Below are 24,555 nucleotides of genomic sequence, written 5' to 3'. Positions count from 1 at the left end.
AGGATCAACATGTCAGAAGTGAGTTAACAAAAGTGATTTTAATGAAGGTCATTTCTAGACTTCAGGCCAAATCATTCAGCTCTACTCCCAAGTGATCAAAAGATTCTCATCACAGTTTTATGTGTTATTTTTTTATGTTTTTTGAAATAGAAGTAACCGAGTAGTGTGTCCTCGGTGGCTCTGTAAAGGATAGCTGTTAATCTGTACTTCTAACCACATCCAGAGTCATTAAGGAAAGTGAAAGCAGCGAGGCTTGTGTCAAGGCTTAGAGCAAAAGAGTTGGAGGGTTTATGTGGCCTGGATTGGGTTAAGAAATAGGATTTAAGTAAAGAGGTTTTACCCCTTTTCTCCTTCTTTCTTCCACTCTTTTGTTTAGGCTAGCGAAAGAGGGATTAGTGAGAGGAGATTACAGCAGGCTCTACTAAGAAATTGTATTTAAGGAAATGCTTATTTACTCAACCGCTTGCAGCAGCTCCAAGAAGTTTGATTCTGATTCCTCCTCCGTCTTCACTTCTGACTTTTTATCAGTGTGAAGGCAGTTATTTTCTTTTTTGATCTTGGCTTTGGTATAAAGTTTATTTATTTTAACCGGATTTGATGAGATTATTACAAATAGAAATAACAGTATATAGTTCTGACAAAATGCACACTATGTGTAAATAATCATTTTATTTTAAGATGACAAAATGTACTCTGCTGAATCTGTGAAACTGAAGGCCACGTCAGATATTAATTCTGTTTAAAATAGACACGTTCATGGTGATTTACTCCCTTAACTAGTTATAAAGCAGTAAATGTCTCACTTCAGTGACCCTGATGGAGAGATTTCTCTTTAATGATGTTTCCGTGAATGCAGCTGGTCGGTCGGAGGCCATGAGGAGACATGATCGGGGATCAAATGGGATCCCTGGTGGTCATCCAAGTGTCATGTTCCTACATGACCTCTCAATCAGACCTATTGATCCGCCGCACTATTAGCTGTCCAAACACACACAAAGGCCAGATCAACATCGCAAGGCATCCACCGGCTGCAGCGGGAGGAAATGGGGGACGGAGGGGCGAGCAGCTCTGACATGCTGCTGTGGAGACAGAAAAGTGCGACGAGAGGCCGGTGTGACGTCTCTCAGCTGTTGTTTGTGGATTAGTACGAACATGTACAATGTCGCGTGTGAGCAAGTCAATAATTCAGCATTTTTACAGCACGTGAGCTGTTTGATCCCTCTGTTTTTCTCTGCAGTCAAACCCTCTTAAGGCTTTAGTCAATAATTGAGGTTATACTGTATATATTACAGGGACGAAACAAATAACATTCACTGTTGTCAAGGATTAGTATGAGTTGGGAGGGTTTCACTCCAAAATGTAATAATCAGAATTGTGCAGATGATGAAATAGTTAGTGTCCTGCAAAACGTGACAATGATAAGTTAGTCATGGTATTTTTAGGAAAGATTAAACAAAAAAAACTCCCATTTAGATAGTTAAAACGCATCATTAGCATCTCCAACACAATGTTTTACTGTTTTCAGTCACTTGTTTGTGTCAGAAGAAACCCACTGATTACATTTATAAGCACTATAAATCTAAATTTGGCACAAGTATAAATAATTCTGGGCTTCACTGTATAACAACATACAATAACATATACATACAGTTCAGTAAAATATGTCCACTTGTGAGTTTAAGTGAAAGGCAGCATGAAAGGTACAGTTCAGGTGAAACACAAACAACAACAAGCAGCTGATTGCATTATCTATCCACCTATCATCACCATGGATTCTATCATTATTATTTTAAGTTGCCTTGAAATACCGACCATGAAGAGTCCAGAGGAGGCGAGTGTCCATTCATTATCTATATCCGCCCGTCTTGTGCAGGGAGGCTCAAGCGTATTTCTCTAAACTGTGGACTGGTCACTGATCTATCACGGGGTAGACAGACAGACAACCATTTACATCTAAAAGCAATTAGAGAGTCCAGTTTACCAAACCTCTGGATTGTGGGAGGAAATCAATGCAAAATGAGGAGCAAGTGCAAACTCTAATGTGCTTGTGAACACCTCACATCGGTCGCAGCAGTAAAGTTTGAACAGTGATTCACTGATGTAGAAAATAAGTTTTTAAAAAGGCAGACCAGGCCAGAGATTTTTGCTGATGGCAAAGACATGACGCGCTCTACTCTGCCTCAGACATTCTTACCTCAACTCTAACCAATCTCCTCACGTCCTCATTCACCAACCAATCAGGTGGCGCTTTCCTCATGCATATTCATGAGTTTTCCCTGACCACCCTGCAAAAAAACAAAGTCTGGGACCAGGCCTTCTCCTGGCTCCTGGAATATGCAAATTCAGACGGTTGTCTAATTTAACCAGATACAAGTGCAGTATGCTGCATGTTTATATAATCAAAATAAGCTCCCTGTTGACAAGCTACACCATTAAACTGTTGCTTACACAGTATATATTCAGTCTTGTGCTATTTTCTTTACAGCAAAACATTTATTTTATTTCAGTGAGATTTTTAATGTGCAGAGAAGCGTTTCATTGTAAAACGGCAACATTTAGATGAATAAAAATACTTGAAGTGCACCGCTGAACTTTACCTTATTGTTTATAGAGGCTGTAAACAAATCAGTGATTCTTCAGATTAGTTATTACTTCCTCTTAGATGATGACCTCCATGGTTTAATTTTTGTAAATGGCAGATTGTAATAGTTGATGCTTTGATTCTGAGTGTATTTTATTGTAATTTGACATGCTGTTTGGGCTTTGAACTGTCCTTTCTGGTAAACAATGTAAGCAAGCGTGTGTGTGTGTGTGTGTGTGTGTGTGTGTGTGTGTGTGTGTGTGTGTCCATGCTGGGCAGTGACACTCCTCTGCCACCAGCACTCTAATAGGGAGGGACCAGGCAGCTCACTCAGTGCTGCTAATGCAGCTCACTGCCCCAGGCCATGGGCTAAGCTGGAGTACACTGCGTCACACAGACACACACACACACACACTTGATGGCACAGACATACACCATATATCCAACTCTGTCACTTATCTGCATCTAAATCAAAACAAGGTGGAGGGGTGAGGGCTTTTTTTTTTTTTTTTTTTGCCGTCGGATGTTTACTTTCCCTGAGTGACTTTTTTTTTTTCAAAGAACTAAGTTTCTTCAGTGTTTAAGCTTTACTGCACAGACAATTAGCAGTTCAATAGGAGTTAATGGGACTTCCAGTTAAGGGTAGGTGTTTGGACCACGGTGGCACGCTTCTCTATGGTGTGTTGGGATGTGTGTGTGTGTGTGAATGTGTGTGTGTGTGTGTGTATGTCTCTCCCGGGACTCTCATTATCACTGCTGTCCCAGATGTCACCAAGCACATGAAACACACGTCATGAATAATGGAGTCCTATTTCTACATCTCTCCCCATTTCTCTCCTATCCGCCCACCCTCTTTCCCTTCCATCCCTCGTTTCCTCTGATGCTTCTACTGATGCTTAATCTCCTCGGCGCTGCTTCTATCTGAGATGGTCCATTTAGCTTTATGCAGCATCGTCGGCCTGTCTGGTTAGGATGGCTTTATGGGGGGGAACATGGCGCCTCTGCAGCGCTGCGTTGAGTTATATCCACGCAAACGACGTCTTTTGCATACGATCGGTTTTTATGCCTGTCCCCGGCGGTCCACTCAGGCTCCCCATAGGCCTCTCCGCAACATCCCCTCCCCCAGTGTTTACTGTTTAAAGTCACACAGGGCAAATTGGGACAGAGCAGCCAGTGGAGCAGAAGAGACGTGGTCCCATCGCAGTGGAAACTGGACCCTGCTCTCTGTCTCATCCCTCTCTTTGCCTCCTCCTCACTTCTGTACCTCCAACTTTCCGACATCCTCTCGGTGCGCAACATGACACAGCGGCAAAGGGGCAGGGCAGGGAAAAGCATGATTGAAAGATGAGGTAAGCAGTCAGAATTGGTTAGGAAAGAGGACAGCAGTTAGGATTAGACAGTGAAGCGTGGCTTTTTAATGAAAACATGACAGAGCTGCGGCTTCCTCAACATCTCGACCCCACTCTGCAGAAAAATGAACAAGTGACAAAAAGCAAAGAGTGCAGGAGGAGGAGGAGGAGGAAGGGGGGTGAAAGGGAGAATCGAATGCCGAGATTCAGATATTGCTCATGCAGCGTTGGTCTTAACTGGCAGGATTGACTCATGCTCCGTCTGAACAGTTTGGTCGTGTTAACAAAGTCCTCCTTTATGGAGGAGATGCAGCGGGGTGGGCTGCCGTCGCACAATTAGTTGTTGCACATCAGTTGTGCCAATAAAACCTGCTTTGAATGTGAATTGAAAGGAGTTAAGAGGGCGCCATTGAAAGATGTTAAGTAAGTGTGCGGCGGAATAAAAGCCACAAAATTGTATATATTTAATTGGCTGACACCTGCTTCTACTTGGGCTTTTAATGTACACAGCGGAGAGAGGGGAGAGAGCAAAGGGAGGGTGGAGTGGGCTCTCGCTTTGAATACAGATGTAACACCCCTTTTTTGCATAAAGGTTTGAAAGGAGTGGAGAACACAGACGTGGACTGTTATCTCCTCCTCAGTTTACCCTCCATCTCTCCCTTTTGCGTTTCCCCCCTTTTTACTGTCTTTCCTTTCTTCTCTCTCCTTCATCCAAATCAACTCATTCAGTCAATGGTGCCCATCTCCGGCTTTAACACATTCCTCTACTGCAAAACTGGACTACTGCCATTCACTGACTCCACGCTGCTAATTTTAACGCATAGTTTATTATTTTTTGGTGCCAGCAGGGAAATATTTTTTGTCCTATTTTAAGCCTGGTAGGTGTTTCTTGTGTGTGTGCGCGCCTAGCATGTCTGCATTTGTGAGCACCGAGCATATTCCAGCACTGCAGAGAATATCTCCGGAATACGCTGCGTTTTTTCCTTTTTTTTTTTTTTCTTTCGTCTTCTTTCTGTGACAGTCACAAGTCTTTGATCCGCTCCTCCTCCCCTCTGTCTTTCCACCTTCTTTCAAATTCTTCTCTGCAACTTGCCGTTGAGAGCAGGGGTATACGGTGGAGATGCAGAATGCCATTTTTCGAAACTCAGAAATGTTGACGACTTGAGAAAAACAACTTAAAATCAGCGTTTTGTCCAGAGGGTTAAAATTAAAATGACTAACACAGCCGTGACGTTTGCGTACCGTATGTGCGGTTGTACTTGTAATTTGTCATGTTTTTTTTTTGGAGATGAAACCAAACTGGCGTCTATGCCTGCACACAGGAGGACTCGGTTCAAACAAAATGTATGTACACGATCAAGATTGCATCAATTTACTGCTGCGTTCATCGCATACATTCATAAAACCTGCATTTTTGATCATATGTTTCATCCCCGAAGCATTTTTCATTCACTTGTTTCCTCTTTGGAACGATTCAGTTGTGAAATAAACCTTGCAAAATGTGCCCGCACAAAGACAAATACTCTTCATGTGTTTTTCTGTAAAGACCGGGCGCATATTAAAGCCTCCGGTAGATATTTTCAGCTCAGTAGAGTGACACAGTGAAAACTCCTTCCCATTTTTCTTCTCAAGCACAACTCTAAAGGTAGTTGTTTTAAATCAATTTCCCAGTAATCTTCTAACTTCAGTCTCCATCACTTTAAAAAATAAACACGACGGCTTGTGGGCGTCTTTCTGACAGCTTGTGGAGGCCTCTGACCCACAGCTGCATTCACACATTTGCTCCTTGTGCCACCTTATAGTCTTCATAATGAGCACTAACCTTCATTTAACTGGGAAAGCCCTTCGAGGCGAGAAACCACTGCCTTTGACCATCAGCGCTGTTGAGTAAGATGAAGACTCCAGGGATCGGATTGTAGTGATCCGCCAGAAGGAAAACAGGGATGCGAGTTCGATAGCTCATTAGCCTTTTCCAAACTGATTAGATATGGGGTCCATACAAGGACGTCCCACAGGAACGCTGGTGTTTTTGCTGCGAGTTCATGCAGTTCTTCTTTTTTTTTAGTACACAGAAAAACTTTAGCAGGTTAGTGTCATGGGATAGTTCTTGTTAAGAGAGAAAAAAAAGGTTGTCTCCTCGAATACATTGGTTTAGTCCAGATGTTGTGGAGATTTGCCCCTCTACAGCATGTAGGTCAGATCACTTGAAACGGCTAAATTTATCCATCTTAGTTTCCAAACTACCCACAAAAACTGTTGATGATCAAGCCCCAAGTATTTTCAAATACTTTCTGAGAAACTCCTTTTTTATTTTGAAGTACACAACTGAATAAAACTGTCTTTGAAGCCAGCAAACTTCAAATTGAGACGTAGGAAATGGGAAAACTGAAAGGCAGCGTGTTGTGTTGTTAAAATATTTGTGATTGGATACAAAAATACTTGAGGAGCTAAATTTAGCAACTTCACACTGGTCCCATTTTTTAAAAAATCAGTTCGACTGACTTCTGCAGCCAGTTTGCCGTTGCGATTTTCGCATTCGCACAACGCCGAGGGTTTCACGGCTCCGTCCTTGACGACTGTAAACACGTTGCGCTTTAATAATTGCTGAAAGTACACCGAAAATCGTAACAGGATGGCAGCGAGAAGACCCTAGCAACAGGGAGAGGATGAAGAAAGCGTGAGAGTGGGAGGGAGGGGGAAAGATGCAGAACATCAATAAATAATGGCCCCACTGAGGAGGTGGAAATATGGGCCTCGTTATCTTTGCGCCGACGCCTTCATTTGCATGTGAGAAAATGAGGCTGCTACCAACTCGCACACGCAGCGCGCATACAAACACACACAGACACACACTCTTGGACCCACATGGGCTACAGTATGTCCTATTTATAGACTGTGTCATGCTTTTATTTTTTCCTATTCTCACACACACACATTTATACTTCCATTATTTCCCCTTTTCTTTCCTCCTCTTTGGAATTTGTCATAGCTGCAGGTCGGGTCTGTTGTGTGACCGCGAGGCTGCTGGCATTTTGCTGTATTAAAAAAAAAAAATCAAGCGAAAGCAAACCTTTATTGCACAACAGAGGTTTGCTAGGGACATTAATTTGAGTAATGCCCCCTTTTTTTATATTACAGAGGATACAGTTGGATTACACGCACAGTCACAGGGCAGCTAGTCAGGAAAACACCGGTGAGCATTCAGCTGGGGCAGGTGGACTTTAAGTGCCTTGCTCATGAGTCTGTGGTTCTCAGTCTGTCTAGTATATAATAGTGTTTAGCTACAATTAAAAACGGACCAACCTCAACTATATGATAGTTTGTCTTCTGTGCCATTAAGCATTTTTTTCTGTCAATAATAAAACCAAAATAAGTGATTCTCCTGGTCCAGCAGTTACAAATATCGAGATTAAAATAGCTCCCGTCTGGGCCCCATCTGCATCTGGGAATCATGAACAATTTTACACTATTTTTTCCCATGAATGCATCTCATTGAGACTGACCCAACTCCTACAAGACCCAACAATGTCGCCATCCTCTAGGCGATGCAGCGTCTTTCAAAGAGCTTCTTTTCGGGTGAAAGGACTCTTTAAAAATCATTTATAGTTGATAAAAATACTTTAACCTCTAAACTGTTCCTTTTGAGCTTTTGTCGGGATCCACAAGTTCTTCCATTTTTTTTCATCTCATGGTCTTTTTGGCTTCTTTGTTCATCAGTATTATGTTAAAAAACAAGGATACCGCTGGGTTTCAATCCCAGTTAAAACAGTTCGCCCTGTTTCTCATGATTTTAGGCCTTCATTTGCACAGTCTTTCCTCCAGACATTCGTAGACGCACTTCAGGTTTCTGATTTTTTTTTTTAAGAAGGTACAAAAATTACGCAACATACACAACTGTAGTATTTCCTGCCTGCATGCATGCATTTCTGCATGCTTTTCTGCAACTGCGTGCGCATATAAGTGTGTGAAACTATGTGTGTGTGATGCACATTGGCTCAGTTTCTCGTTATCTAGTCAAGTCAGCATGAATAAAAGCTGAGGGAGCACAGTGATTTAGGATTTAGTAATTAATATTTTACTCCGTCTGCCACTCTGCTTAGAGACTGAGAGCAAGAGACAGAGAGAGAGAGAGAGAGAGAGGGAGTGAGGAAACGGGTGAGACAGGCGATAAGAGGGTTCACACAAAGACGCGAAGAGAGTCGACTAAAGATAGACTGATTCTATCACCAAACCACTCGGTTAAGATGGACAGATAGCGAGGGGAATGATGTGATGCGCATTGTGTAATCAGCGTTGTTTCAGACGGGATGAATTCAGTCCTCTGCTGAAGACGGAGACAGAAAGTGTGGCTTTGACAGATCCAGCTGACTCTCTCTCCCTCTCTCTCCCTCTCTCTCTCTCTCTCTCTCGCTGCCTGTGTCAGAGTGTTGTGACAGGCAAGTCGTCGGTGTTGTGGGAGTAGCAGCCTTAAAGTGCTCATTATCCTGTAAGGCTTCGTTCTGGGGGGGCAAACAAAGGCTGCTGTGAAATTGCAGCCTGTGCCTCCTCTCGGGTCACACAGTATATTCGATGCAAACACATGCACAGCCTATAACTGCTACCTTCAGTATGTGTGCCCTGACAAACACACACCTTGTAGATAAAATATTGATGCTGATAAACACACAGGTGCAGGCGAAGGCAGCAGATGCAGCTGTTGGCATGTAGTTTGGATGCTCAAAGACACGGCTGAAAACGAACGCCTTAACTAACCTTAACCGTGTCAAACCTTAAGTAACCTTACGAAGCAGCGACAGCCATTTTGACACATGCCACATTTACAAAGAGCTGTGACACATACTGCGTTTGTTTAAAGGTACCATGAAAGTATGGATTCATTATTGTGTTTCCTTTGAATCAGGATGTTGGAGCGGGACATCAGAGATTGAGGAATCAAGCTGGTCTTTTTAACTTTGGGAAGAAAATCAGCTTCATCTGATAGAATGAGCAGATTGTTGAAAAATGAAGGATGATACTCTGTGTTCCAGGAAGTCACTAAAGTGCTTTTAAAGGACCCCCTTGATATATAAAACGTGTTCGGTGGAGATTGAGTCAGAAGGGGCAAATAGGTGTCATGGTGTTTGGAAGTAAGGTTTATGGAATTTAAGAATATAAATGTATTGCTAAGTACATTTTTAGTATGTCTTTATGGATTTTGTAGTATTTGGTCAGAAAAACTTTTTTTTTGAACAAGCAATATTCATTAAAAAAGTTATTAACCTTTTGAAAAGAGACTTAATGCACATAATCTCTCCGTACAAGTGTCCATCCTCCATTTTCTTTCACTTCTCTGGGTTCAAGAGGTCCCTGTCCCGAAGCAGCGTTTTCCAGTTCCTCTGAGTTAGCTCCAAGGTGTTCCCAGGCCAGATAAGATATGTAGTCCCTCCACTGAGTTCTGGGTTGAACCCAGGGTCTCCTCCCAGTTGGATGTACCAGGAAAAACCTCAAAAGAAAGGCCCCCAGGCGGTATCCTAATCAGATGCCCAAACCGTCTCAGTTGGCTCCTTCCGACACAAAGGACCAGTGACTCCACCTTAAGCTCCCCCCGGATGGCCAAGCTCCTCACCCTTTTTGTAGGGCTGAGCCCAGACATCCTACAGAGGGAACTTGGCCGCTTGTGTCTGAGATCTCATTAACTACACAAAAATCATGACCATAAGTAAGGGTTGGAACGTAGACCAGCTGGTAAATAGAGAGCTTAGGTCAGCTCCTTCTTCACCAATACAGTCCAATACAGTGTCTGCATTACTGCTGACGTAGCACCAATGCACCTGTCCATAGGCCTCATGAAGAAGAGCCTGTGATACTTAAACTCCTTTGCTTGGAGCAGCAACCCAGAAGTAGAAGTGAACAAGTTTCCAGGAGAGAAGCATGGACTTGGAGGGGGTGACTCTCATTGTGGCTGCAAACAAAGTGCATAATGTCCATGATGGGAGATAGAAACACCTTTTCTGAATAAGTCCTGACCTTGCGAACATTTAACTGGCATAACTGGTCAACTGTTTCTGTTTCTTCCACTGTCTTTGTCACCTGATGTCAAAGAATACATACTGTTTGCCAAATTAAAAAAACAATTTCTGAAGATTTCTCTCTATTTTTCTACTGTAGATCACCAAAGTTTGGTTTGTTCTTTATCTTATTCTTCAAGTTTTTTAGGGAAGAGGCAAACAACTGAGTTTAGGCTTTTAAGCTCTCATTTCTCTGTTTTGAGCCACCTCATCTCCTCAGCCCTTGGTGTTCCTGTGACAGACATGGAAATCGATGTTAGCATTGCTCCGAAGCAGGGATGTCTCATTTTGTTAAATACCTGTTACCGCCATTCCTCCCTCCTTGCATCTCTTTGTTGCCTCTTCCACTTGCATCGCTGGTGAGAGGCACTGAGACACAATGGGAGGAATGAAGGATGTAAAAACTGGGAAGTTTTAAGTTGATAGTTTCTGGTTTTGTTTTCGGCTCCGTTTATTAAAGCCATGCACAGCGTACTGTATACTGCCTCCTTCTGATGACACTACACAGCTAAGTTCATCTGGTCCAAAGTAGTTCATACAAACAAGCTTAATTATCAGTTTCTTTTTGTTAGTTTTTTGCAGATTTCAACTTTATTTGACTGTTCTATGGAAACACAACTTGTATGTCGACCTGTATGCGAGTAAGAATACACAAATATTGGCAGGTACACAGAAAGAGATGGGTAAAAGGACTAGTGCTCATTACAAACTGACTTGTCTCTTCCTCCTACCTCTTTTCCTCTGCTTGGTGGGAAAGGAATGACAACTTTGGATTATTTACGTAACCACAATTCTTTGAGTAGAAAGAAACAAATGCTGTGAAAGAGAACACACAGCTCCTGTCAGATACAGGAACAGTAGATCTTTGGCCTTCCATTTTGTTAGCACACTTGAAAGGAAGAACATTTAGATAGTTTGATGATGAGAGTAGTGTGGTGCATTAGAGTTATACATTGTGTGCAGAGGGAGGCAGTAAATCTGTCTGTGCTCTGTCTATGCGTGGTGGAAGTGACCGCTGTGTGTCCTCCAGGTCTTGAAAGAGTGCCAGGTTTTGGGAAGCAGCATTATTAGGCAGGTATTGCCAACTGTTCAGGCAGCTGTTTGTTCTTGGAACAATACGGTTTCGCAATAAGCACAATGGATGTGTAACAGAGTGATCATCTTAAGGAAGGGTGAAAGTGGGAGGGAGGAAGAACAATTTTTTACTTTATCAAGGCTTTTACTGGATGTTCCTGTCTGTCATCACATCTCCTTTGGGAAAATTAATGCTGGTGAATGTGTCTTCCTCAGGTAACAGGTTCTCGCTGACCTCTTTCGGGGCTCTTTACATCTCTGATGTTCAGAAAGAGGACGCCCTCTCCACATACCGGTGCATCACCAAGCATAAGTACAGCGGCGAGACACGGCAAAGCAATGGAGCAAGGCTCTCTGTCATGGGTGAGCAGCCTGGTGCTGTCAGTTCATTCTTGCTCTTTGCTATGTTTCTCTTTCTCTTGACAAAAATTTAACCCAATCTCTGCCCTCCAGACCCCAACGAGTCCTCACCAACCATCCTGGACAGTTTTCAAGCAGGGGAGGTGTACGCAGGCCAGAGTATCGAGCTCCCCTGCATAGCAGGAGGTTACCCCAGCCCCACCGTGCGCTGGCTGAAAGACGGTCGCCCACTGCCCTCGGATGCCCGCTGGACTCGGCGTTTGACAGGGCTGACCATCAGTGACCTGAGGCAGGAGGACAGCGGCAGCTATGCCTGCGAGGTCACCAACAGTTTTGGCTCAAAGGAAGTGTCTGGACAGCTTCATGTCATAGGTGTGTGGGCACGACTACACACTCACACACTCACAAACAACCTGACAGACTCCCACGCTGTCTTTTCGGGTGAATCAGCCTGGCAGACGGACACATTTATAAACTCTGTTCTTTTTGGTTTGAGGCGCCCATGTAAGCGGCACCTCGAGTGTGTCTGTAACAAAACATGTGTGTGAGCTGCATGATGCCCCGTCATATCAGGCCTCAAATAGAAAGACAGGGTGGTAATTCGCTGAGGCTGATTCCGTAACACAGCTGCCAGCACCATTCACCATCAGATAGAAGGAGGGTGAGGAAGACAGAGATAAAGACGCGGGGTCACACAAGGGATGATCAGTCATCCAGACAGTGCTGGAATGACATTATCTACAATGTAATAACAAGATAATAAGAGCGGCGGAGATAAATGCGCATTGTGTAAAGTATACAAAGAAACAAAGGGAGAGAGGCGAGACAGAGGGAGAGAATAGAGAGGCGGTAGGCTTTGCCAGTGGGCACATCATGGCAGCACACTCTGTGACTCTGACAGGGTGAGGGGGGGGTTGGGAGGCACAGCGATGCCCCCCAGCATACACCACCAGCTGCCTTATTGCTCACTGACATTTGCACACACACACACACGTACATACATACTCTCTCTCTCACACACAGACACACTAACACACACAAGTGGACAGAGATGTGAAGAGATATCTCCAGCTGCTTTTTTAATGAGTACGTCGAACTGATTGAGTCACCACTGCTGATTGTAGCCGCGCTCTCTTTCTCCCGGCCTCTGTGAATGTAAACACCTACTGTATGCATGAATCCATGTGTCATGCTTTGAATGCTGCTTTGGAATGGTGGAATTACTTAGGAAATGCAAATGACTGATATCCCTTGATGCCTAATTAAAGCTAAAATCTGTTTCTAAATCAGTTAATGCATTTTTTTTGTACTTTTTAGTCGTACCCCCGCCTTAATCACGTTAATCTAAAAATATGTAATCCTTACATTTAACCATAACACATTTTTCTAATTTGCAACTTTATATCAGTTTTTTTCTAATAAACTGGTGTGAAGGTGCTTTACAGAAAACATAAAGGCAAATGAATGAATTTTTTTACACTTTTGTTCTGTATTTGTTTTTCATTTTTCTTCGTCCGTCTCTCAGATCCGCTACGAGTGACCTTGTCCCCCAAGAATCTGAAAACGGGCATCAGCAGCACACTGTTCTTCACCTGCACTGTGGAGGGTTCTCCAGAATACACCATTACCTGGTACCGGAACACGGAGCCAATCGTCCCCGACCAGCACATCTCCATCCAGGGACAACACAACGACACCCTGCAGATCACTGCAGCACAGAAGTTCCACTCTGGGGCCTACCAGTGCTTTGCTTCCCGAAAGGGCCACACTGCTCAGGATTTTTCCATTATTCTGCTAGAGGGTACGTGGACAGAGGGTCAGGAGAGTAAACAAGTGCAGTTTCTTAAAAAAAAAAAAAGAAGAAGAAGAGGAAGCTCTAAAAAAAAATAGGCAAAGAAAAAATTTGGCACAACAAAAAAATATTGAGTGAGGACACCTTTTAATCAATTTATATTCAATCAACAAACTATGCTGAGTTGAGTGAAAACGACATTTTTAATGACCACTTATGCATGATTGGAATCACAGTTCCTTCAGTTGATTACTCATAAAAAAAATAGTTCTGACTAGTTTTTCCACAATGTTTAAGGGCGTTTTAAGAAAGAAATAATTGTGTGGTAAGTAGTAATTTTCATAGCTGAAGATTTTCAGTTTTTGCTTCCTTCAATTCTCCAATTTATGGAACACAAGTTTTTAAGTTGGCAAAATTTTTAAAAATTAAGTGGCTCCACTTTTTAGTGGTTAGGGCAGGACTTGAAATCCTGACATAAAGATGAAGAAAGATTTAGTTGTCAAGCCGATTTTATTAAGGTACCTCAGCTTGAATTCAGTTTTCAATCAACTAACAGAAATTTGAGTTTAAATTACACAAAAAATTAAGTTGATGCAATTACCAACAATATTATGTTGAGCCAACCCATCAAAATAATGTCTGCAACTTAAAAAGTTAATCTAAATCTTTTATCATGCATTTAATTAAGTGCATGGACTAGGCCCCATTGCTGTTGACCTTTATTCTAAATACAGGCACAATTATTCGACAAGAATCCTCTAAATTATTTCGCATAAACATAACTAAATGTCTATAATAATCAAAGTTGTTAGACATTTTGCTTTTCTGCAATAACTTCTCACTCTGCCTTTCTCTTTCTTCATCTCTCTCTCCATCTCCCTTCAGATGGTACTCCTCGAATCGTGTCTTCCTTCAGCGAGCGGGTGGTGAACCCCGGTGAGCCTTTCTCCCTCATGTGTGCTGCCAAAGGAGCCCCGCCGCCCTCCATCACCTGGACGCTGGACGACGAGCCCGTGGTGCGCGACTCCACCTACAAGACCAGCCAGTACACGCTGTCCGACGGCCTGACCGTGTCGCACGTCAACGTCAGCAGCCCGCTCATTCGGGATGGAGGAGTGTATCGTTGCGTCGCACGCAACTCGGCCGGTAGCGCCGAGTACCAAGCGCGCATAAACGTAAGAGGTGCCTGTCTGCTTTTCAATATAAATGCACTCTACACCTGACTCTATACAAACACACAGGGGCTAGAGAGAAGCATAGATCACTTTGCATTTCACGCACACTTCTTTAAGTTATCTATCTATCTATCTATCTATCTATCTATCTATCTATCTATCTATCTATCTATCTATCTGTCTATCTGTCTATCTATCTATCTATCTATCTATCTATCTATCTATCTATCTATCTATCTATCTATCTTCATGCCTATCTGTCTTCATGTCTATCTATCTGTCTAGGAGAATATACATGATCACTTAGATACACAGAATATCTGATTAGGCTAAAATCAACCAATATCCTCAATCAGATTTGAGTAAAGGGGGCATAACTAACCTCCCTCTCCACCTGTCAACTTGCCCCAATCACTCTATCCCTCAACCTTTATCTCTTCACCTCCTGTCTCCGTGGCTGCCCCCTTATTCTGCCATGACCTCCCTCACTTCATCTGCCCCTTTTCTCCGACCTCTGTGTCTCTCTCTCTCTCTCTGTCCTCCTCCCTCCATCCCCTCCCTCTCTTCCCCGTGTCTCCAGGTCCACCTCGAATTAGACCCATGCGAGACATCACCGCAGTGGCGGGCAGGAACACCTACATAACGTGCCGCGTGATTGGGTACCCGTATTACTCTATCAAGTGGCTGAAGGACGGCATGCAGCTGCCTGATAATCATCGTCAAGTGGTGTTCGAGAATGGCACCCTGAGGCTTACGGACGTGCAAAAGGGCGCGGACGAGGGCACCTACTTGTGCAGCGTGTTGATCCAGCCCCAGGTGTCAATCAACCAGACCGTCCACGTCACTGTTAAAGGTAAGCGAGAAGAGAAGAAGGTGTAGCTGCAACAGAAACAGAGTGGGTTCATCCTGTTTTCAAAAAGCAAGTAGTCTTAGTTTAGTGGGCCTTGCTACAGGGGTTTCTTTGCCTTTCAGAGTGGTTGTGTTGGTCCAGAAAGTAAAAATAACTGTGATATGATGTGATGTGAGAGATTTCATGATGTCGGAGTCCCTGGTCACCGCCGTTTGGAGACAGCAGTGTACAAAGTTGAAAAAGTGCAACTTAACAGCAATGCTTTCTGACACAGATAGAAGGATAGATTTATGTTTGTGTCTGTATTTTGTTTAGTCTGTGAGCAGGGTAACGATGGCAGCAGGGCAGCTGCAGAGGTGTTTAAGGGTGTGTGCATGTGCCTGCGAGTGAGTGTGTCTCTGATTTAATTAGATGAATAATAATGAAGCCTAGATTAAATCCCCCAGATGTCTCAGCTGTAGTACCCCCACCTCAACCTCCATTACTATGGCAACGGAATGACTTCCCCCTGCCAATTGGACTCTAACCAGAGCAGCTATTATGGGCTGCAGGAGAAGGGGGCTGGAGAAAGGGGGGTTGAGGAGGGGCCTACTGGCCAATGACCTTCTCTCTTTCTCAGCATTGCTCCAGATGGCCACATTGCCACTCTTAAACATCCGTCGTTGCTTTTATTCCACTGATTCCCTGCACTCTTTCTCTCTCCCCTCAGTGCCACCGCTCATCCAGCCCTTCGATATCCCCTCTACCTCAGTGGGGAAGCTCATGTACATCGCCTGTGTGGTGTCATCTGGGGACATGCCCATACGCATCACCTGGCACAAAGACGGCCAGCTCATCGTGCCAGGCTCCGCCTCTGGCGTCGGAATAGAGACCAAAGAGTTCATGAGCTCCCTGCAAATCTCCAAGGTGACACTGAAGCACAACGGAAACTACACCTGCATCGCCAGCAATGCTGCTGCCACCGTCAGCTGGGAAAGACAATTGATTGTTACTGGTGAGGGACTGAGCAAAGAAAGAGGGAACTAGGGCAGCTCAGATGTGGTGTCTAATATGCAGAGCAAGCTTAGAACTGCATTTGACTGTTTTGGTCCTTCTATTTAGGTTAATCACATCTTTTTGTTTCTCAGTGCCGCCACGTTTTGTGGTACAGCCCAACAACCAGGACTGTATTTACGGTAAAGCTGGAGTCCTGAACTGCTCCGTGGAGGGATATCCACCTCCAAAAGTCATGTGGAAACACGCCAAAGGTAGAATCAGCACATCATCCGCATAACGTCGCAATGACAACATCACGTGAACAAGGAAAAATAAAGACAGTGACATGCATTTACTTTGTGTTGTGTCCTGCAGGTGTAGGAAACCCTCAGCAGTATCATCCTGTCCCACTAACTGGCCGCATCCAGATCATGTCAAATGGTTCTTTGCTCATTCGACATGTTCTTGAGGACGACCGAGGGTACTACCTCTGTCAGGCCTCCAACGGCGTGGGCTCAGACATCAGTAAAAGCATGATCCTTACTGTCAAGAGTAAGTGTCAGTCGTATTGTCTTTGGCATGAGCCCTCTTCCTTTCATAGCCACATCTCCTGGATTGTGCAGAGATAAGTCTTAGCTTTCTGGACAGGAATCAGCTCTTCTAAGATGCGCTTTTGCCCGAGGCTAGTGCAGCCTGTACTGAACATATAAAACCTTGTCTCTGTCCTGCACATTCTGAACTGGGGGTGTCTCTGCTATTGATTGATGTGTTCCAGCTGTCCGTCTGTGTGCTCCTGAATGTTTGGTGGGGAAAAGGCCTGATGAATTAGTAATGAAAACAAAACCACAGGAACCCCTTCAATCAATAATCTATGTCTAAGGAACAGAGGAGACGAAGTATGAGAAGAAGAGGCAGATAGAGAGGAGACGGTGTAAGACGGCCGGTGGGGCTTGAAGCGTGAAATGAAAATGGAGAACGAAAGGCAGAAATAGAGATGTCTACACATCTGTAATCTATCCTCGGTTTATAATACCGCATCCCCATTCCCTCATCTCATTATTCCATATCATACTATTCGTCACACTGACACGTGTCTGTGGTTCTGCTCAGTTCCTGCCATGATCACCAGCCACCCCAACACCACCATGGCGAGGAAGGGCCAGACCAAGGAGCTGAACTGCACAGCGCGGGGCGAGCAGCCTATTATTATCCGCTGGGAGAGGGGGGACACAGTCATCGACGCAGAGAGAAACCCCCGTTACTCCATCACCATCAACAAGAAGGGGGATGAAGTCATCTCTACCCTAAAGGTCAGAAACAGAAAACACATCAGAGCGTGAACTCAGCTTAATGCCTGTACACTGAGAGGGACTGTTTGATGCTATAAAGAGCTGTAAAGATGATGTCCTCAATTGCTTCAGTGTGTTTTACAAAATGTCAGACTATCCTTTTAAAAAACCCTCTCTGCTCAGAATAATGTTTTTTTTACCGTGTTACGTGCCCATATGGCATTATTTGCAATCATGAGAAAAATAAGCAGTAGACATCATGACTTAGCATTTGCAGCGTGAAGCTGCTGCATGCTGATAGTCGTCTCAAAAACACAGTTACAGACTTCTGGGGCTTCAGATGTAAAAAACCAAAGGAACCAACCCTGTCATCGTGCAGGGTGGAACTTTCTATAACATTGTCCTTCTTCAGGATTAGTTTCTGGGTCTAATATAAAGAAAACACTTGTTTTTAGTTGTAAAAGCAGACATTGTGAGCCTTTATCTATCATTAGCAACACACTATTAACTATTTGATAATGTAGTAAAGCTGAACGCTCGTGTATTATAGTTACGTTAGTGATGCTATAGAGAGCAATACTTCAAATTTAAAGACTTGAAGGCAGCCAGTTTCAGTTTCCAGGTTAACGTGCATACCTGAATTATTCCAATATTAGCATTTTGTGTCACATTTAATAGTTTTAGTGTCTGAACAGAGTTGATTGATTGAGCTGGTGTGCTCTAGCTGTAGAAGAATTCTAAGAAGATACTTTGAACCATTTTATAATCGGATAGTGGGGAAAAAACATCAAAATGTCTAACTATGATACCAGGAGATGAGTTTTTAGGGGTTAAACAACAACCAAAGAGGGACTTTAAAGTAACTTCATTATAGAAAATCATTGCAAGTACTTTGTGTTAAAAAGAAGATAAACTACCTGGACTCAAAAATGCAGATTTTTATGACACAATGCTAATTTAATTTTAACACTGCAGGCTATGTTGTGACCGCTGCTGTAATCTGTGTTGCTTTTTGTGGCACATTGTAGCCATTTCCTGTTTGTGTTGATGATTACAGCTGAACCCAGCAGAGCGAGGAGATTCTGTCTTCTTCTCCTGCCACGCTATCAACTCCTATGGAGAGGGCCGAGGGCTCATCCAACTCACTGTGCAAGGTATTTCTACAACATGCCCTCCTCAGACTCTACGGCCTCTTATGGGTCTTTACATTTTGCTGCACCAAATAGTGCATTCTGGGGACGTTAAACCTGTTGTTAGAAAGCACTTGTTTGTACCATCTAGTAGTAGCAAAAGCATACAAAGCTAATCAGTGTAAAAACAAAATGCTGGCAATCATTGTGAAAATATTATAAAGCTCAAGATAAAAGTGGAAAAAAATCTGCAAATGTCATGGTTGGAGCTGGTTATTTATGATTAATTGTGTTTGTAGTTTGATATTGCATATGGATTTGGCCAATTTTAACAAATGTAACGAGCCTTAACCTATATGAGGGCAACATTTTTTTAAAAATACTTTCTGCTTAATTGTAATAAGCCCAAATAGCTTTAAAAAAGAAAAGAAATTCATACAAAGCTCAAGTCCTTTTCTCGTCCGTCCGTTATATAAACAGCAAGATGGTTGTAGAATGAGACCTCCTGTGCTGATTTTAATGATGGTCTCCTACAACACAGAGCCACCAGATCCCCCTGAGCTGGAGGTGAGGGAGGTGAAGGACAGGAGCATGAACCTGCGCTGGATCCAAAGGTTCGATGGCAACAGCATCATCACCAGCTACGACATCGAGTACAAAAACAAGTCAGGTAGGCTTTCATAAAAAGCCAAAGTTTAAGCCTTAATGTGAGACTTTTTTCAGGCAACTAATCTGAAATCTGACCATATTTCACAGACTCCTGGGATCACATGTACACAACCAGGAACATCTCACCAACCAACAATCAGGCAAACATCGTGGAGTTGCACCCGGCCTGCGTTTACAGCATCCGCATGTACTCGTACAACAAGATCGGCCGCAGCCTTCCCAGCAAGGAGCTCACAATCAGCACGGAAGAAGCACGTAAGGGATTGATTTTTCCTTTAAATGCCACACTTCTCTTGTATCTTTTTTCTCTCTGCATAGAGAAGAGCTATGAATATTGATACTATGTCAAATACTCTATTTGACATCAACAGCACCTGACGGACCGCCGATGGATGTCATCCTCCAACCAATGACATCCCAGAGCATACGAGTTACGTGGAGGGTAAGATCAATACTCTTTACACTCTTACACAGCCTTTACTTCTGATTAATGTAGTTTTACTGCACATCACTAGAAAAGACCAACTTAACACACAGCTCTGTCGGCATAAACGTATATTCAGCTATTAATACGCTAACCAAAAACAACCACTAAACTGTGTATCTGTTGTGTACATCTTGACCTGCAGATTTTTGGTTTAGATGGAGCTAAAAGGCCGAGTTACAAACGTCATTCGTAGTTTTATTTACAATACTTACGTGTTTGCTTTTTCTTTTTTCTTCCCCAGGCTCCTAAGAAGGAGCTGCAGAACGGGGTGATCCGAGGCTACCAAATCGGTTACAGAGAGAACGGTCCAGGTAGCAACGGCCAGTACAGCATAGTGGAGATGAAAGCTACGGGGGACAGCGAAGTGTACACCTTGGACAACCTGAAGAAGTTTGCCCAGTACGGGGTCGTGGTCCAGGCCTTCAACAGAGCCGGGACGGGCCCATCCAGTACTGAGATCAACGCTACCACGCTGGAAGATGGTAAGATGAAGGAAGAGGAGAGTAGATTCAGTCGCGTATTCAGTCAGTGTGGAAGGAACTCGGGGAAGGCATTAAAAAAAAAGACAAGAAAAGAGCCACATAGCATATAATCTAATATAGTCCAAGGCAACAGGAGGACGGAAGACATAAATGAATGCATATAGACGTGTAGACACGCATGCTCAAACAAAATGGTAGAAATGAATTTGCAGCACATCCCCCATCATTCTTTCTACTTTAATTAGCACCCTCATTAGGCTGGTAGAGAGCGAGAGATGAACAAGGAACCCCATTACTCTCTAAATGTCTGCCCACTCTACCTCCTTTTTTTCCTTCCTCTCCTTTTCTTTATCTTCCTCTTCTTCGTGTTGCTTCCCTTCTCATCCTCCTCGTCACTCCTCTCTGTATTTTATTTTATTTATTTTTTCCTCATACTTCTCTACGAACCCTTCCTGTCTTAGAGGAGACTAATGATAGACGGACGCCCTGAGTGATGGTAATTGCCCAAGCAGGTAGTCTGAAGCTGCCCCTACTACTGCAATTACCTTAAAGATGAACATTGTCTTCCTTCAGATTTTATCCTGCACATCTCAGCTCACTCCACCCTGCTCATATGCATATTAACCCCTTAGGTGTAGCTGTTTTGCTATTCATGTCTCTCTCTTGGTGCTCTTCCTTCTACTCTCCATCAACCCCCCTCCCGCCACCCCTCCTGTCTAAAAGCTGGGAGTGAACAAGGAGCTATTCAGAGCTAATTTGAGCTTATTTGACTGATTTATTTCAGCAGAGATTTCCTGCGGTTCGGGGTGTTGAGTTATCATTAATTATCAGCGCTTCAGCTGCCATGCCACATCGGTCAGATCGTTTTAGCGAGGATTTTTGACAAGAAGAAGGCATTAAAACGACTCCAGTGCTCGTATATTTGACCTGTGCGGCGCTAACACTCCTCCCCTGTGCTCTCTTCAGTGCCCAGCGAGCCTCCGCAGAACGTGCGAGCCATCTCGGTGACGTCGGACGAGGCGGTAATCACATGGGCAGAGCCTCCACGGCTGACGCTGCACGGTGTGCTGAAAGGCTACCGGGTTGTGTTTTGGTCCCTCTTCCCTGACGGAGGTGGGTGCTGTGGGGGCCAGGCCCAGTGGCCAATGCAGAGTAATTATCACCTATCTCATTCTAAAATTTCACCGACCCACCTTCCCACTCACCTACCTCTCTGTCAGTGTTGTGAGTCAGAACGTGTTGAAGTGTGTCCACACCTTTCTCATAAAGCACTACCTGTTCCCTTGTATCTTTGAATTTGTCCGTGTGTTTGTCCCTGTTTTATTGTGCAAGATAGTTTAGATTTTTACCGTTCTGATGGTGTTTGAGATTAGAGTACAGTAGAGAGTCTGTGTGTGTTGTTTCAATGTCTGTGCAACTCTGTCTCCTAAGAATTACATTTGTATATAAATAATTTGCATTTGCTCAATTTGGTTTGTAAAAATGTCCAGATAATACATGTTTTTATCAACATATGCAGTGACCATTTATACAAATCTGTCCACAACATGTTCACTGCCAGTGCAAATTGATCATGCAGAACATTCACTGACAGGGTTTTCATTTTCTTTATTTCTTCCTTCTGCAATTATTCATCAAAAATTAACAAAAACAACAACAACTAAAAACATGACTAACCTTTGTAAAGTAGTTTAGACTTGGAAAAAGTTAGAAAATGTCCTTCTTTTCGATTTGCATTGATCACATATCATAACATTTTTTGTGAAGCAATTTAGTTACATTTGCATTTATTTTGTAGGAGACAGAGTTGCTTGGTGTTACTCGTCCAGATAACCAACAGTTCTCTCTAAAACTGAAGTCTGTCCTCCCTCAGAATGGGGAGAGATGCAGAATATCACCACCACCCGTGAACAGGTGGAGCTGCGAGGCCTTGAGAAGTTCACCAACTACAGTGTCCAGGTGCTGGCCTACACACAGGCTGGAGATGGAGTCCGCAGCAACGTCCTGTACATCCAAACCCGAGAGGATCGTGAGTATTTATCATTTATTCGTTCATGTGCAGGAAAGTGTGCACTGTGTCTGGGCTGTGAGCAGAGGGGGTTAGGGTGAGGGGGAAATGGGTGGTAGTTTAAAAAAAAAAAAAAAAGAAGGGGTGCTGGGTTGTATCTCAAACCCATGACAAAAGCTCATTTCTGCTGGGAAGCTCCATTAGCAGTGCTAATGAGAATTAAGAGGCTTTGGGTCCACAGCTCAGGGCTGAGGAGGGCTGGCGGGAGACACTGGTGGGGAGGAGGAGGAGGAGGAGGAGGAGGTGCTCTCTCGGAGCATATAGCATCCAGGAGTCAGCCATCAGCCCCGGCCTGCATCCTCTCCACCAGCACTCTTGCCATAGGCAGGAGGATTAACTCCTCTTGGATTAGAGAGAATTAATTTTGTGCTTACACCATTGGAGGCGGGATTACAGCCAGATCCATGTCTCTTTATTGAGGAGGAGGAGGGGCCTGGGGGGTTGGAGATGGAAAGATAGAAAGGTGATCGCACAGTTTATTCTTGACTGACAACAAATAAGGAAAAAATACAATAGAAATGTCAGAACAAAGTTTTTTTGGGGGGGAGGGGTTTCTGAGCCAATTTAAAGCCAACTGCTGGACTTTTATTGGTGTATTTGTGTTTGCAGTTTGCTGTGATATAACCTCCTCTGATTGCCACAGTGGTTTATAATGTATTCATGCAAATGTAGTTGTTCACTCAGCACCATTGTGCCTCTCTTCCTCGTCATCACTCGGGTCGTGCTGGCTATGCAGCAGACTGTCTGTCTGTCTGTCTGTCTGTCTGTCTGTCTGTCTGTCTGTCTGTCTGTCTGTCTGTCTGTCTGTCTGTCTGTCTGTCTGTCTGTAGTCCTGGGCAGATTTTGGGCACCAGATGGGACTTAACTCTCCCCCCCTCTCTCTCTCTGCCACTCCTACTTTGACATGGAGGTCCAGTTATGATAATGATGACTGCCTCCTCCACTCCTCCCCGCTGCCACCACCGCCATCATCACTCCCACTGGAGCTGCACCTATCATCCTCTCATCCCCGCCTCCCTCTTTCAAAGCCTCCCTTCGCTACATCCGTCCTTTCTGAGTTTGTGGTGTTTTCACCCCTCGCTCGTGTCATGTGTAGGGCAAAGGAGTCTTGAGGCTGAATGGCTGGATCAGGGGGCCTCATGTACAAGAAATAAAGAAGAATTGGGGGATGGATTTGGAGCGCTGGGTCTTACACTGGGGTAGCCTCCTTCTCTACACCCCAGATGAGGCCCACTGTCAGACTCAAGTTATATTTATGGCGGACATTGAATGGGCTCGATAGTGTGAACCCTATACTGTAGGACCAATGTGACAAAAGCATCATTGTTCACCTCTCTCGGTGCCCAGCGTCCTGATGTGTTTTTGTAAAGTGTGCGTCTTTTGTTAAACCCTTCTCATGCCATTATCTTGTAATCTGAGAATTAAGTGGTGTCCAGCACCGAGCTGAAGTGGCTAGCAGAGGATCAGACACTAATGTCTAATCTGGGTTGGAGAGTTAAGAGAATGCTGGGTGTCACAGAGTCAGAACTGCTGACCAGCGTCTGAATGAACATATGTCACAGCCGTCCACCCAAAGGGAGTTCTTCCAAGTCCTCCCAGAGCGGCTTAGTGCAGGATAAGGCTACCAATCTGCAAACAAGCCTGCTCACTTTAATAGGCATCCAACACCCAGCATGTGCATGCACAAACACAAAAACACACACACACTTATACGCATGCCCGCCCTGCTGATGTTGCTATGTGTTTCCTCCAGTTCCCGGTCCACCGGCTGGCATCAAGGCGGTTCCCTCCTCTCCGAGCAGTGTGGTTGTGTCCTGGTTACCTCCTCACAAACCGAATGGCGTTATCCGCAAGTACACCATCTACTGCTCCAGTCCAGGATCTGGACAGCCAGTAAGTCTTTCCTCTGTGGGTGTGACTCATAAGGGGCCAGTAGAAAACATCTGAGGTGCCTGAGAAGCAACTAACTTGATAAAAAATCTAGCGATGGAAATAATTAATTTGTAAGCACGATTATTAATTGCACATGAACGTGTGTGTGTGTGTGCGCGTGTCTTTGCGCATGTCTCTCTTTCACTGTGTTTGCACCATCGCTTTATTTCCTGCCCTCCCAGATGAACAGATGAGGTTGTCTTGGCAACGTGATGAGACGTAGATATGCAAATGAGGCAGCGAACAAGCTCACACATGCACCCTGCCGCATCAGAAACACACACACACACACACA

The 24,555-nt window shown here is 44.1% G+C and overlaps 1 protein-coding gene across 1 annotated transcript in view; it reads left to right on the top strand.

Annotated features, from left to right (window-relative positions):
- LOC103363267 (Down syndrome cell adhesion molecule-like protein 1) overlaps window positions 1-24,555 on the top strand; it is a 55,391-nt gene that overhangs the window by 21,418 nt on the left and 9,418 nt on the right. Inside the window, exons 4-20 of the mRNA XM_008289946.1 lie at window positions 11,268-11,414; window positions 11,505-11,783; window positions 12,937-13,212; window positions 14,089-14,385; window positions 14,959-15,231; window positions 15,938-16,222; window positions 16,356-16,475; window positions 16,579-16,755; window positions 17,314-17,513; window positions 18,550-18,646; window positions 19,164-19,292; window positions 19,379-19,546; window positions 19,663-19,733; window positions 20,020-20,260; window positions 21,227-21,373; window positions 22,134-22,289; window positions 24,082-24,221. Of these exons, the coding sequence (XP_008288168.1) occupies window positions 11,268-11,414; window positions 11,505-11,783; window positions 12,937-13,212; window positions 14,089-14,385; window positions 14,959-15,231; window positions 15,938-16,222; window positions 16,356-16,475; window positions 16,579-16,755; window positions 17,314-17,513; window positions 18,550-18,646; window positions 19,164-19,292; window positions 19,379-19,546; window positions 19,663-19,733; window positions 20,020-20,260; window positions 21,227-21,373; window positions 22,134-22,289; window positions 24,082-24,221 (3,203 nt within the window). The remainder of the gene's footprint in view (window positions 1-11,267; window positions 11,415-11,504; window positions 11,784-12,936; window positions 13,213-14,088; window positions 14,386-14,958; window positions 15,232-15,937; window positions 16,223-16,355; window positions 16,476-16,578; window positions 16,756-17,313; window positions 17,514-18,549; window positions 18,647-19,163; window positions 19,293-19,378; window positions 19,547-19,662; window positions 19,734-20,019; window positions 20,261-21,226; window positions 21,374-22,133; window positions 22,290-24,081; window positions 24,222-24,555) is intronic.

This window comes from Stegastes partitus, unplaced genomic scaffold (assembly GCF_000690725.1).
Source record: "Stegastes partitus isolate 25-593 unplaced genomic scaffold, Stegastes_partitus-1.0.2 Scaffold647, whole genome shotgun sequence".
Lineage (NCBI taxonomy): Eukaryota > Metazoa > Chordata > Actinopteri > Pomacentridae > Stegastes > Stegastes partitus.
The sequence above is the reverse complement of the archived record's forward strand: the minus strand, read 5'-3'. Positions and strand labels throughout refer to the sequence as shown.